The following is a 12,130-nucleotide window of genomic DNA, read 5'->3' as shown; positions in this document are numbered from 1 at the left end:
CTTTCCCTGAACTGGATAAATGTTGCCCTTCTGAAGTCCAGTGCCCTTGTTTTGCTGTTCTGATGCCTTCCTTTTCTTTGGATTATCAATTCTATCATTTCATCATCATTTCATTATTCCCCAAATTCTGATCACTTGCATGCTACCACCAATTCTTCCTTTTTGCTTAGACCAAACCCAAGAGAGATGACCACACAGCTGTATCCTGAAACTTCTGAAACAAAAATTTGTCCTCTAAACATACTAAGAAGCTGCTGCATATTATATTTTGCTGTGATATTCTTCAAACATATCAAGGAAGTTAAAATCCCTCATTAGTTCATTCACAAATTTTAGTTATGTTTGTTACCTACTTGAAAAATGCTTCAGCAATCTTCTGGGTTTCGTAGTCTATAGAATGACTGCACCAAAATGTCACAACTGTTCTTTTCTTTCTTTATATTAATACAGCTATACTAAAAAGTTCACTTTCTCCCTCCTGGACCTCAGAGGAGGCATATAGTTTTTTGAGATATAGCTGGATACCACCACCTTCCCCCACCCTCACTCTCACCTTCCCTTTCTAAATCAAGGTATCTCTCTCAACGCTGATATTCCAATTGCAGGAATTATCCCACAAAGTTTATGTAATGCCAAGTCATAATTTTTATTACAAACTAAGACTTCCAAGTTCATCCTGCTTATTTTCCCACAAGCAAGCTCTGAAGATTTTTTTCATATTGCACTGCCATTTCCTCTTGCATCTCTCTCTACCAAATTTTAGTTCCTCAAGTCTCCTTCAGAAGCAAACATCTTTCTGGGTTCTCATTCCTTGGCTTACTGCACCATGGTTAGTAAGTTTTCTTTGCCTTTTCTTATGGGAGCTAATTTAAAGCCCACCTCACCAGTTAATCAAATGATGCCCAACAACATGCTCTCCAATTTTCATCAGGTGGGTGCCATCTCTCAACTGCTGTTCGCAACCTACTGTTGAATAATTCAAAATCTACTTCTTGACACCATGTTCTGAGGAATGCATTTACATCTATGACATGACATGGCTCTCTTGAAGGTAGGTGGAAGGGAGGCTGTCTGGAATGTCCTGAAGGCAGTGACCATTAGACCCTGGTGAGGCAAAGGGGAATGAAGGTCCCTGGCTGAGGGAGCCACATGCAACTGAGAGGAGGTTGACCCCGGGAGATTTGCACAGGAATTTTTTATGAGCGCTTGGTGATAGTGCGAATAAAATGTAAGAAGAATTTTGTCAATGTTGTTTTACCATACTTTGACAGAAGAGTATTTGATCACTTTTTCTTTTTATAGCATTTGTTCTTCCATGCAAAAAAAAACCCTTTTGTTTGTCAGTTACTTTACTGAAGTGCCTTCTAAGCAAATTATTTCTAAGCAAATTAAAAACCTGGGCATATCCATTCAGCAAAATGAGGTACCAACAGGCTTACACAAATCCAAGACGCATCTCAGGGAACACCCTGACACTATGATTTTGTCACAAGAGTACTTTATGAACAACTCACATTTCTCCATCTGACCTGCTATAGGCCCATTTTACACATGTGAAGATCTAAGGCAGATAGTGAGTTGGTCAAGGTCTTGGACAAATTACATGTCCAAGCTAAAATGGGAATATAAGAATCTGTGTCTCAACATTTAATTAATTGGATCATGCCCATCTTTCATGATATGCAGGTGTTCTTTCTTGAAGCTAGAAGCCAGATCTATAGTTTGCAGTACAGAGATAGAGAACTAGTGACAGCTAGCAAGAGGTAGCATTCAAATTAATGTGAGGTCTTCTCAGAAATCAAGATATCAATGCGAATAGATTTACCATCTGCAAAGCTGGCTGTATGAGACTCACAAATATATCCTCTGATTTTGCTCAATAGATCTCTCTCTCATTTACAGTCAGTCTGCATTTTGAAGACCCTCTCTAGAAGCGGTATCAGGATACTTTTTTTTAAATAGAAAATGTTTGCAGACTATTAAGATTATTACAGCAGTAAACATTAAACTATAGAAACAAATAGTTCCATTCTTCAGAGAGCAAACCTAGGAAACAAAGACAAGACCACGTACTTCCATTTGCAGATGTAGTCAAGATGTCTTGGAAACAATACATTTTGATGACAATCCTGGTTTGCTCTGCGTTGAACAATTTTAAGCCCATGTGAAACTTCAGGATGAGGTTAGTTGTCCAATATAAGGCATTTCCTTCCACCTGAAGTTGCATATGCTATTTCTACAAAACCTAAGTCTTTCAATGTCAGATGGAAAGAGTAATGGTACAAGGAATTCAAGAGCACTAAAGGTGGAAATTTTTATGGAGGTACAAAAGCGAAGCAAACATGTCCATACTCCTTGTTATGCCACAAACAGTGGTCACAACAGAGGTGGTATCAATTGATGATGTTATATAGTGGTAGATGTCTATTTTATGGTATGAGAGCACAGGCAACCCAGTGCTGCCTGTACTCTCCAGCTACCCCATGCAGGTGATCTGGGGACTTGAGGAGCTGAGCACAGCCCAGGGGACTTGAGTACACCTCAAGAATTCCTGGGCACAAGTCCTGGGAGCTCTCAAGTCCTGGAAGCACCTCCCCAATTTTCCCCACTTAGAGATATATCCTTGGGATATGCAGAGTGCTCCTTGGTAAGTAGGGAAGGATGGGATTTCCCCACTTATCCAAACATATCCTCAGAGATCCCAAGGACATATCTGGTAAATGGGGAAACCCAGGTGGGCCACTCGCAAGGCTTGAGGGGCAGGATCTTGTGCAGGAATTTCTAGGGTGCGCAGGACCAGGAGACGACCAGGACTGGGAGAAGACACAGCCTATTGCCCTGCAGCATCAACGGGCTGGACAATGGGCAACATTAATTTCTCCAGAAGAAGAGGATGAGCTGTGCCAGGATGCATACCAGCACAGCTGATCAGCTTCACGTTGCAATGTCTATTTCTACCTTAAGTTGGTCCCTTGATTTCTGAAAAAAATGACTTCTGTTTCTATCCTATCACCACAGTTTTGTATCTTACATCTGTAAGTTCAGTGTCAGAATATTTATATTTTCTTTTTTTAAAAACTAATTTTTACTGTTAAAAATTTTATAACCTCTAGTTGATAACTGATTATAAGCAATACTCGTTGTTCCTTTAAATACTGTAACAGTCTACAAGAAAACTTATGTCAGCAACAGAGACATTCCTTTGTTGCAGTATTACTTTAGTAGTATCAGTGAAGATGCCTGATAATTCACTCTTAAAATTTCTTCTACTATAAATAGTAATATTTTTAAAAAATATTAGTTTTCTACATTATCTGTCTGAAAATTAGATATGGCAAAAAATATATCATTTGACCTTTGTGGCTGAAAAGGAGGCTTTGTCAATTTACTTTGTCATCTCCTCTCTGCTCTCACTGAAGAGCAGTAACTTTACTCATGGCACCATATCTAGATAGGTGACATAAGTCTTCACACAAGAATGAAAGGAGAGAGACAGAAAGAAAGATGCTGTCTTACCACTGCTGATGCCAGAGTTTGCAATGACCGTTGCCTCACTCCATTGGTCTGCACTGGAGACTGAGTAGGAGCGCTGATGCATACCATCAGGACGACTGTTGAAGGAGACTAGACTGATCCCACTTGCCATCTGAGACACAGAAGTGCTAGTAGTCACATTTCCTAGAAATAAAGAGATCACATTATTATAGAAAATAAAACTGATTTACATTAAATAAGCAGCATCTTATCATGGCGCAGAGAGTGTGCTCATGTCATCACTGTATTTGCCCCAAACATCTGAAAGCTAGGTTCATCCTTGGGCAGACAAGGTTCCTTGGGTGAATTTGATTTCTTTTATTAGACCAACCCAAATAGTTGGAGAACATTTATTAAGCAAGCTTTCAGGTTCAAAAACCCTTCGTCAGGCTAAGGAGGTTTCAGCAGTTGGTGTGTGCTCTTCCTGGATGGAATGAAAAGTAAAGGAGCCAGGGGCTGGGCTGGAGAGTCAGTTGCCAGGCAGATTATAATGTATCAAAAATCCAATGTCTATGTTTAGTCCATGATCTCTAGTATCCAGGAGGCTGATGAAATGGAGCTCATAGGCTCGTCTCTGGGAAGCGTTGTGTGTTTCCCTTGAGGATCAGGACTGAGAGATTGGAGAGAGAGTGGCCCTCCTGTGACAAATGTGCCCCCACTGGTAATTGGGTGTTTCTGTCTTTGATGGATTTCCGGTGTGCGTTCATTCTGGCGCGCAGTTGTTGTCTGGTCTCTCCTACATATCTTCCATCAGGGCATTTGGTGCATTGGATGAGGTATACTACATTCCTGGAGGTGCAGCTGTAAGATCCTGGGATGCTGACGGCTCTGTTGTGGGGTGTAGTAGTAGTGGGGGTGGTAGAGATGTGTTGGCAGGTTTTGCATTTCTTGTCCTGGCAGTATGGGTTGCGATTTTGTGAGGATTTTCCGTACAGGTTCAAGGGATGGGTGATAGGTCATAACCAGCGGTGTGCGATTTGTGGGGGGTTTTCTTCTGTACTGCAGCAGTTCGTCACGTGGTATCCAGGTGGCTCTTTCAAATGTCGATCTACCTCTCTGGACGAGTGTCCTTGCTGGGTGAAAGCCTTTTTAAGATTGGTGAGGTGGGAATCCCGGGTGTTCTCTTCAGTACAAATGCAGTGGTATCTGAGGGCTTGGCTGTCTATCACAGCTTTTTTGGTGTGTTTCGGGTGATTGCTGGTTTTGTGCAGATATGTAAGTTGGTCTGTGGGTTTCTTGTATACTGTGGTCTGTATTTTACCCTTCTGGATACTGGCCACTCTCTCCAATCTCTCAGTCCTGATCCTCAAGGGAAACTTACACAACACTTTCCAGAGACGAGCCTATGAGCTCCATTTCATCAGCCTCCTGGATACTAGAGATCATGGACTAAACATAGACATTGGATTTTTGATACATTATAATCTGCCTGGCAACTGACTCCCCAGCCCAGCCCCTGGCTTCTTTACTTTTCATTCCATCCAGGAAGAGCACACACCAACTGCTGAAACCTCCTTAGCCTGACGAAGGGTTTTTGAACCCAAAAGCTTGCTTAATAAATATTCTCCAACTATTTGGGTTGGTCTAATAAAAGATATCAAATTCACCCAAGGAACCTTGTCTGCCTAAGTCCTTAGACCAACACGGCTACAACCTAAACCCATGTTCATCCTTGCATATTCATGGAAATGGAAACTCTTGCATGGCCTTCCTGCAAACCTGCTGTACACATTAGCCATCATTGCCCCCAAACTAGTCATTCACAAACATCAGGCAGACTTCTGCTGCACACTTTTGGGGAACATTGGTTTAATGTATACATATTAACTCAATTTAGCCAATTCTCAATTCCCTTTTAAACCAAAATCCAACACGTGACAGGTACATTGACATACACTCCTAAAATACAAAAACTGTAATAATTAATTAAAACAATCTTACATCAATAGAATTTTAAGTAAGTGCATGTGAGTGTATCTACAATTCCAAAATCTAAAGTGCCAGTAAATAAGCTAGTATTAGTGTCACAAGTACAATGACAAAACTCTTCTCTTTGGAGTAAAAGAAACATCACAAACAATGCACCAGAATGTTGCTACTGTCTTTGTAAAAACTCAGTCCTACCTTTCAACAGACAACAGCACAGCCATATTCCTGACATGCCCAGCTTTTAAAAATTGAGACCCAGTAAGAATAATCTTAAATACATTATATGAATTAGAAACAGTTTTAGCATTTTCATGATCCATGAAGACAGAGAGAGAATGGTTCAGTAAAATGTTTAATGGAGGGAACAGGTCTCTCAGCATTAAAAACAGATGAACAGTGATCTGGTTGAACCAATTTTAGTGTCAAACTTAATTAAAAACCTTTCCCATGAACCCTGGGTTCCAGTAGCCTGGTCTAAGTCTCAGCCTCTCCTTTTTATGTCTGATGTGCTGAAAAGTTCAGTCTAGAGTTCTGTTTTTTAAATCATAATACCACATTTCCAAAACATAAGATGAGGTTTTCTCCCCCTATCAGCATGGAGGGAAAAAACCCGTCTTATATTTGCATACCAGTATTGCCCCGCCCTCCCCCTGCAAATTAAATACATGGTCTATCATTAAATTGCTGCTGGAAGCAGCAAGTGGTCAGTCATGGAAACCAGCTATTGAGTTGACTGAATACAGCCAGGTGTTTTTCAGGGTGGGCTCTTCTATGCCTTTGACTAGCAGAGGGAGTCCACTATGGGGCTGACTGCCATTGAACAGCAGCACACAGTTGTTCTTCAGCTGTTTTAAGAAAGTAAAACTCACCACTTATTATGCCTATGCCTGCAAACCTCAGGCAGGGGGTACTTACCTGTTCCACTCTGGACCGGACTTTTAAACTCCCCGGCAAAGCAAGGAATTGAACAACCTGATTGGCTGAGCCCTGGCAGGGGTTCAGCTTGTACTAGGCTACCCTTGGAAATGCATGGGGCTTCCACCGTGTTCCTAGGGCTCTGCTGCTTTTCTTCTCCATGCTCCAGGTAAGGTTTTTTTTTTTCTTTTTTTAAAACTTTTATCCTCACCCTCTCTCCTCCCTACTGTTTCAGGCTATTTCCAGCTAAATAGCAGTTTCCAGGGCTTTGGGGAAAATGCTAAATTTTGGGCTTTCCCCTAAAATACCCTGAAACCCAAATTACAGTGGTCCCTCTATATAAGAAAGTACAAAACTGCTGCTCAAAAGTGTGTTTATGGAGTAGTTGTGCTGAAAGCTGCAGCAGTTTGTAGGAAGTTAAAATGCATCAATTCTGGATGTACTTACCCATACTAATTTGCACATACTTCATATTCACTCCAAAATTTTTTGGTCCTTTGCATTTCAACTTAACAAAGGAGAAGGGGAGAAGAGCAGACAACTGCTGCAGTTCTGACTCTGGCCCTGAGTCTGGGTCAGGGGCAGAGTCAGACCCACCACAGTTTCCTATCCCACTCTCCTTGCCCCCTGAAGTTTCTGCCCACCCCTCTGTCCCTTTCCCACCCTTACCATCTGTGGCAGGGCACTGTTGGTGCCTGACACTTTAAGGGATGGAGCATGCAGCAACCAGGTGCTTGAGTACAGTGACCATTTTGTGGTCCAGGATATATATAGGGTGAAGCAGCAGCTTGCTGCTGGCAGCTGTGAGAAACATCAGCTGAGGCTCAGGAACAGCCTAGAGGTTTATTCTACTGTATATTGTGTGTGGGTGGTAAGGGGGTGTATGTGGCGGGGAGTGGGGGGAGTATGGGTATGCTGGGGTGTGGGTATGGTGGGTGGGATGAGAGAGATGGGGCTGGGCTGCTGGCTCCATTGCATGAGCCTCTTATGGACTGCACGGGAGCCTCACGCGATGCAGTCAGGCAGACACCCATGCTCAGGCTTCGAGCTCTTGCCACCCCAACCTGAGTCCCTGTTGGTCCCAGAGCAAATGCAGGGGCTCTGTACCCGCCTGCAGCACCGTTTCCCTACTTTCTCTCCCACACACTTGCCCGCCGCCACCACTCCCCGCACCACTGCCACGGCCCCCGCTGCTCCCCGCTACTTGCATATCCTCAGCCTCAGAATTACCATTTTTTCATTTTTTTCTTTTATTCTACATGCCCTAACTGTCTGTACATTACTTAAATCTTTGAACAGTAAATGGTTCCTCTTTTCTTCTGGATAGGAATTACAATTTCCAGCTTGAGCTGTACAGGAGGAGGAGAAGCCTGCAATTGTTTTAGGTTCTCCTGAAAGTCTTTTTATAGAGGAAACAAATTAAAAGGTGGCCTGATATGCTCCTCTTTACAGCATTTTTTTTCCATACACATTCTCTCTCATGTTCATTAGCCTAATATTTCCAAATAAAAGTACTGATTGAACCTAACACATGGTAAGGTCCACAACACAGTAATCCTTTGTTCTTGTTTGCTACAGCACCTATTTTAGCACTTTTGGAATCAAAATAGTAAAGGATTTTGTAAAGACATTTTTTTTCAGAAGCAAAGTTAGGTTTCCTTTTGATAAACCCCTCCAAATCTTTCGCAAATGCCCTAAAAATGGCATCCATCCTGCTGGACTGAAGAATGATGCAGACATTTTTTTCACTCTATGCCTAGTAAAATGAAACAGTGACTTTTGATGGATTCCTGGAAAATAATCTTCCTAGCAGAGATCAAGAAAGAGAAAACTAGTGGTGAAAGACAAGACAGAATATTTCTGCAAGACCATGGAAAGATAGAAAACAATTATTGGACATCTCTGTCTGAATGACATATCCCTATCAGTCTGAACTGGTGGGGCTGAGTTGGAAAAAGAGGTGGTATTTTGTAAGTTGACATTTTCTGCCTATTAAAAGCAGAACTGCCTGGCCACACTCTAAATATCAATGTGATACAATAGCAAAACTTTTAAGATGACTGTCCATAATATACTGAGTATTTTATGCTATAATTGCAATGTTCAAAACTTCATGTATGACTTAAACTCATGCTGAAACAGATTCAGCCTCTGAAATTCTTTTCTATCAAGCAAATTAATTATTTGGTAGAATTGTGCAACAACAATTCAGACTTGTGAAGAATTTTGGATAGTTGGCAGCAAAGACACTTGGAACCTAGGAAACACTTTCTTTAATGGAACTGTGATACAATTAAATTAAATATTGCTTTATACCCTTTTCTGACCACTGATACAATTTGCTTCCAGTCTACTTGCTTAACCAGATACTTTACTCATTTTAAGATAGAAGCAATTGTTTGATTTTTAATTTAAATTTTGGTCAAGGTAAGAATATTTTCTGAATAAATTCACATGTGAATTTGTATAAAATGTTCTTTATTTAAAAAATTCAGAGAGCCTGAATTTTATAAAACTGAATTAGAGGGTTTCTCAGACAATCTATACAGTTCCAGGACAATTCTTGTAATTACTTATTCACTTCTGTTTTCCAATCCACTGTTCATTTTTCATTCTGCAGTTAAGCTAATTATAGCAGGCATTGGACACTTATCTAATACCATCAATTGGAAATAATGATATTGTGCTTGCACCAAAACAAGGACTTATGAATGCCAACTGCTGTTCTTATGGACTTGTTATACTACACAAAGCTACACTCCTACTCATTTTTCCTCCTCCAGGAGGCTAACTCCACTCCCCACATCCAAGCAGCAACATTTCTTTAATTCTGCAGGTCAGAATGAAATGGCTACTAGCAGGAACCATTCCAGTCTCTCAGCAAATAAGCCAGCTAGCTCACAAGATGAAGTCAACATTTACAGAAAAGTGAATTTTGCACACTGTGATGCATTTATGTCAAGTTCTTACAGGCAAGGTCTTGCTGCACTTCTGCATCTATCTCCCTCTCTCTCAATATATCAGCATTAACATGAAATGCATGGTCAACTACCTGGTCTATTCTGAGTTCTGAAAGAGTGCTTCTTCAAATACATCATATATGCATCAGCTGGTTGCTTAAGTTGATTAGCAGGGGGCAGTTAAATTACTATGCTAATCCATGTATTCTCAGCACTATTTCCTTGATATGGATATGTGTATATGCTTACTGGGAAGCCTTGATTAGTTCAAGCTTCAATGTGTCAAAGGCTCCAGATTCTTTCCAAAGAATAATTTTAGCTGCACTCACGTCCCTAAAGTGTAAGAGCTGATTTGAAAAGGTACTTACTTCTACCATATGCTATTTTTCTTTAAACAATTTGCATTTCAAAGTGAAAATGGCATTTATATCTGTATGAATATCAGTATGTTGCCAGAACTGGTCTCCGATGAGCAAAAAAAGATGCTGGTTTCCTATTGAATATAAATGTTTTCATCTACCGAAGTGGCATCAAAAGAAGAATTCCTCTTTCTAACTACAGACAGCCTTATGATATTTTAAGCTACCTTTTCAGATATTATAAAATATCCTGTTATGATACAGTTCATAGAACACTCAACTACATGTTCATAAACAACCTCTACAAATACAATCAAGATTAAGATTCAAGGCACATTACAATTTTGGTTAAAACTTAAAAAGAGCACTCATTCAACAAAGTGAGAATTGTAATATAAAAGGACACATGGAAAAAGAATGTGTTTTTTTTTAACTCACCAACTTAAACTGAAAACTGAAAACATAAAAAATGTACATGTCCATATGTTCAGCCCAATGCACATGAACTAAATTAGGGAACCATATTTACCCCCAGCTTGTATGAATATAATTTAAAAAATGGGAACACACATGTCCATAGTGTGAGAACATAGCATGCAAATTGCATTGTCCACATTGCTCGATTAAACTCTTCACACATACTGAAAGGGACTAAATATGTCAGATTCAAAATGACATCAAGAACCTTCCTAACTCAGTAAAAGTCCAATGCATAATATTTAGACACATTTTGGAGGGGCTAGGGTGCAATGGGGAGGGAAGTACTAAACAAATTCTATCCAAACACATGATTTCATACATTTTGTTCAGTACCTTTCTGGTAGCTTGCTTCTTGCAAGTCTATCATTTGAAATTTTATTTGTATGCAAAATTAATATCTACTGGGATGCTATATGGGCAACTATTTTGGTTACTTCTGTCTTCTTCCAATACATTACAACTTAGCAACAAAAAAAAGTTAGAGCAAACCATCACTGGGCAGCACAGGTTTTTTTTAATGGACACATCACTTCAAACTAAGCCTTCACCATCTGTTCCGCCCACTAATTACAAATGCAAAATGAATATAATTCACAACTGTACCATAAAAAAGTGATACAAGCAATTCAAATGCATGCAAGCAGTCTTCATTCACTGCAGCCTGTACATTTGTGATTTCCCATCATCCCCAAAGTAAACAGTTTGGTTTTAAGATTTCTTCAGATACAAAAAATACACTCCGAAGGAATAATTGTACATTTTGTACAAACCAATCTACACAAGACATAAGGAGAAAGACTGGAAAAGTATATAAAAAGAAAGCTAGGAAACCTGTCCAGCTAGGGTATAGTATCTTCCATCACTACATTCATGCTTTATTTGTGCAATGTACTTTATTTTTACTATGAATTTCTCTTCCAAGAGAAAATAAACCTCTTAAGGCCAGAGGGCTCAGCTCACCAGCTGTTAACACTAATGAAAAATACATTAGAATGGTGGGTCAGGAAATTCTGACTCCTGATATCAGAGGGTTAATTGTTCTAAATCACACTGGGTGAATTTATGGTGCAAGATACAGCATATTTTTGAACGCCCTCTAATTCAGCAAAAGGCACTGTCAAGTGGTTTAGGCCATAACTCGGCCTGGTGTTAGAAAATTATGGCCAAAAATTTTCTGTAGTAAGACAGGGGTGAGTGTAGGTTGTGGCTGTGTTGGTCTAAGGACATAGGTAGACAAGGTTCTTTGGGTAAATCCAATAATTTTATTAGACCAACTCAAATAGTTGGAAAAATTCTTCTTTGCAAACTTTCAGGTACAAATACTCTTTGTCAGGTAGACGAAGCATCTCCATGTGGTCTGTGCTCTTCATGGATGGAGTAGTAAAGCAGCCAGAGTAAGTAGTAAGACACTACTTTACAAGTTGCAAGAAACTGTGCGGGCTGGGAGCGACCCGAGCCCTTTTCCGTGCTGCACGCGGGCTGTGGCCAGCAGCCCGGGCACGCCGGGTCGGAGAGGGAAGGCCGTCGAGCTGGAATTAGGCACAAACGCGTAGCGGTAGTTTTAAAGATTGTTTACTTGCACCGAGATGGCAGTGGTGTAGGCTGGAAAACTTGCTTGAGTTGCGGTTACAGACAGGAAACAAAACAAAACTCGAACCTGCAGGGCACGAGGGTACATCGCAATGGGTTTCGGCGACAGGAAAATAAACCTGCAGGACTCGAACCCAGGTAGAAGAGCTCTGAGATCGGTCAAGGATTCACACGAAGTTTGCTAGGCTCCGTGGGTCCTTCTGCTCCACACGAAGTTTGCTAGGCTCCGTGGGTCCTTCTGCTCCACACGAAGTTTGCTAGGCTCCGTGGGTCCGGTTCTTTTGCGTGCGGGAAGGGATACGTCTGAATTGCGCTCGGCGACGGGGAGAGGCTAGAGGTTGATCAGACCTCCGTTGCCTGCTT

The 12,130-nt window shown here is 40.8% G+C and overlaps 1 protein-coding gene across 1 annotated transcript in view; it reads right to left on the bottom strand.

Moving 5' to 3' along the window:
- Window positions 1–12,130, bottom strand: part of AGAP1 (ArfGAP with GTPase domain, ankyrin repeat and PH domain 1) — a gene marked incomplete at its 5' end in the record, with an annotated part of 301,279 nt that overhangs the window by 156,161 nt on the left and 132,988 nt on the right. Inside the window, one exon of the mRNA XM_025214080.1 lies at window positions 3,517–3,678. Within this exon, the coding sequence (XP_025069865.1) occupies window positions 3,517–3,678 (162 nt within the window). The remainder of the gene's footprint in view (window positions 1–3,516; window positions 3,679–12,130) is intronic.

The sequence above is a fragment of the Alligator sinensis genome, unplaced genomic scaffold (assembly GCF_000455745.1).
Source record: "Alligator sinensis unplaced genomic scaffold, ASM45574v1 scaffold205_2, whole genome shotgun sequence".
Classification (NCBI taxonomy): Eukaryota; Metazoa; Chordata; order Crocodylia; family Alligatoridae; genus Alligator; species Alligator sinensis.
This window is presented reverse-complemented; position numbering and strand designations above follow the sequence as displayed.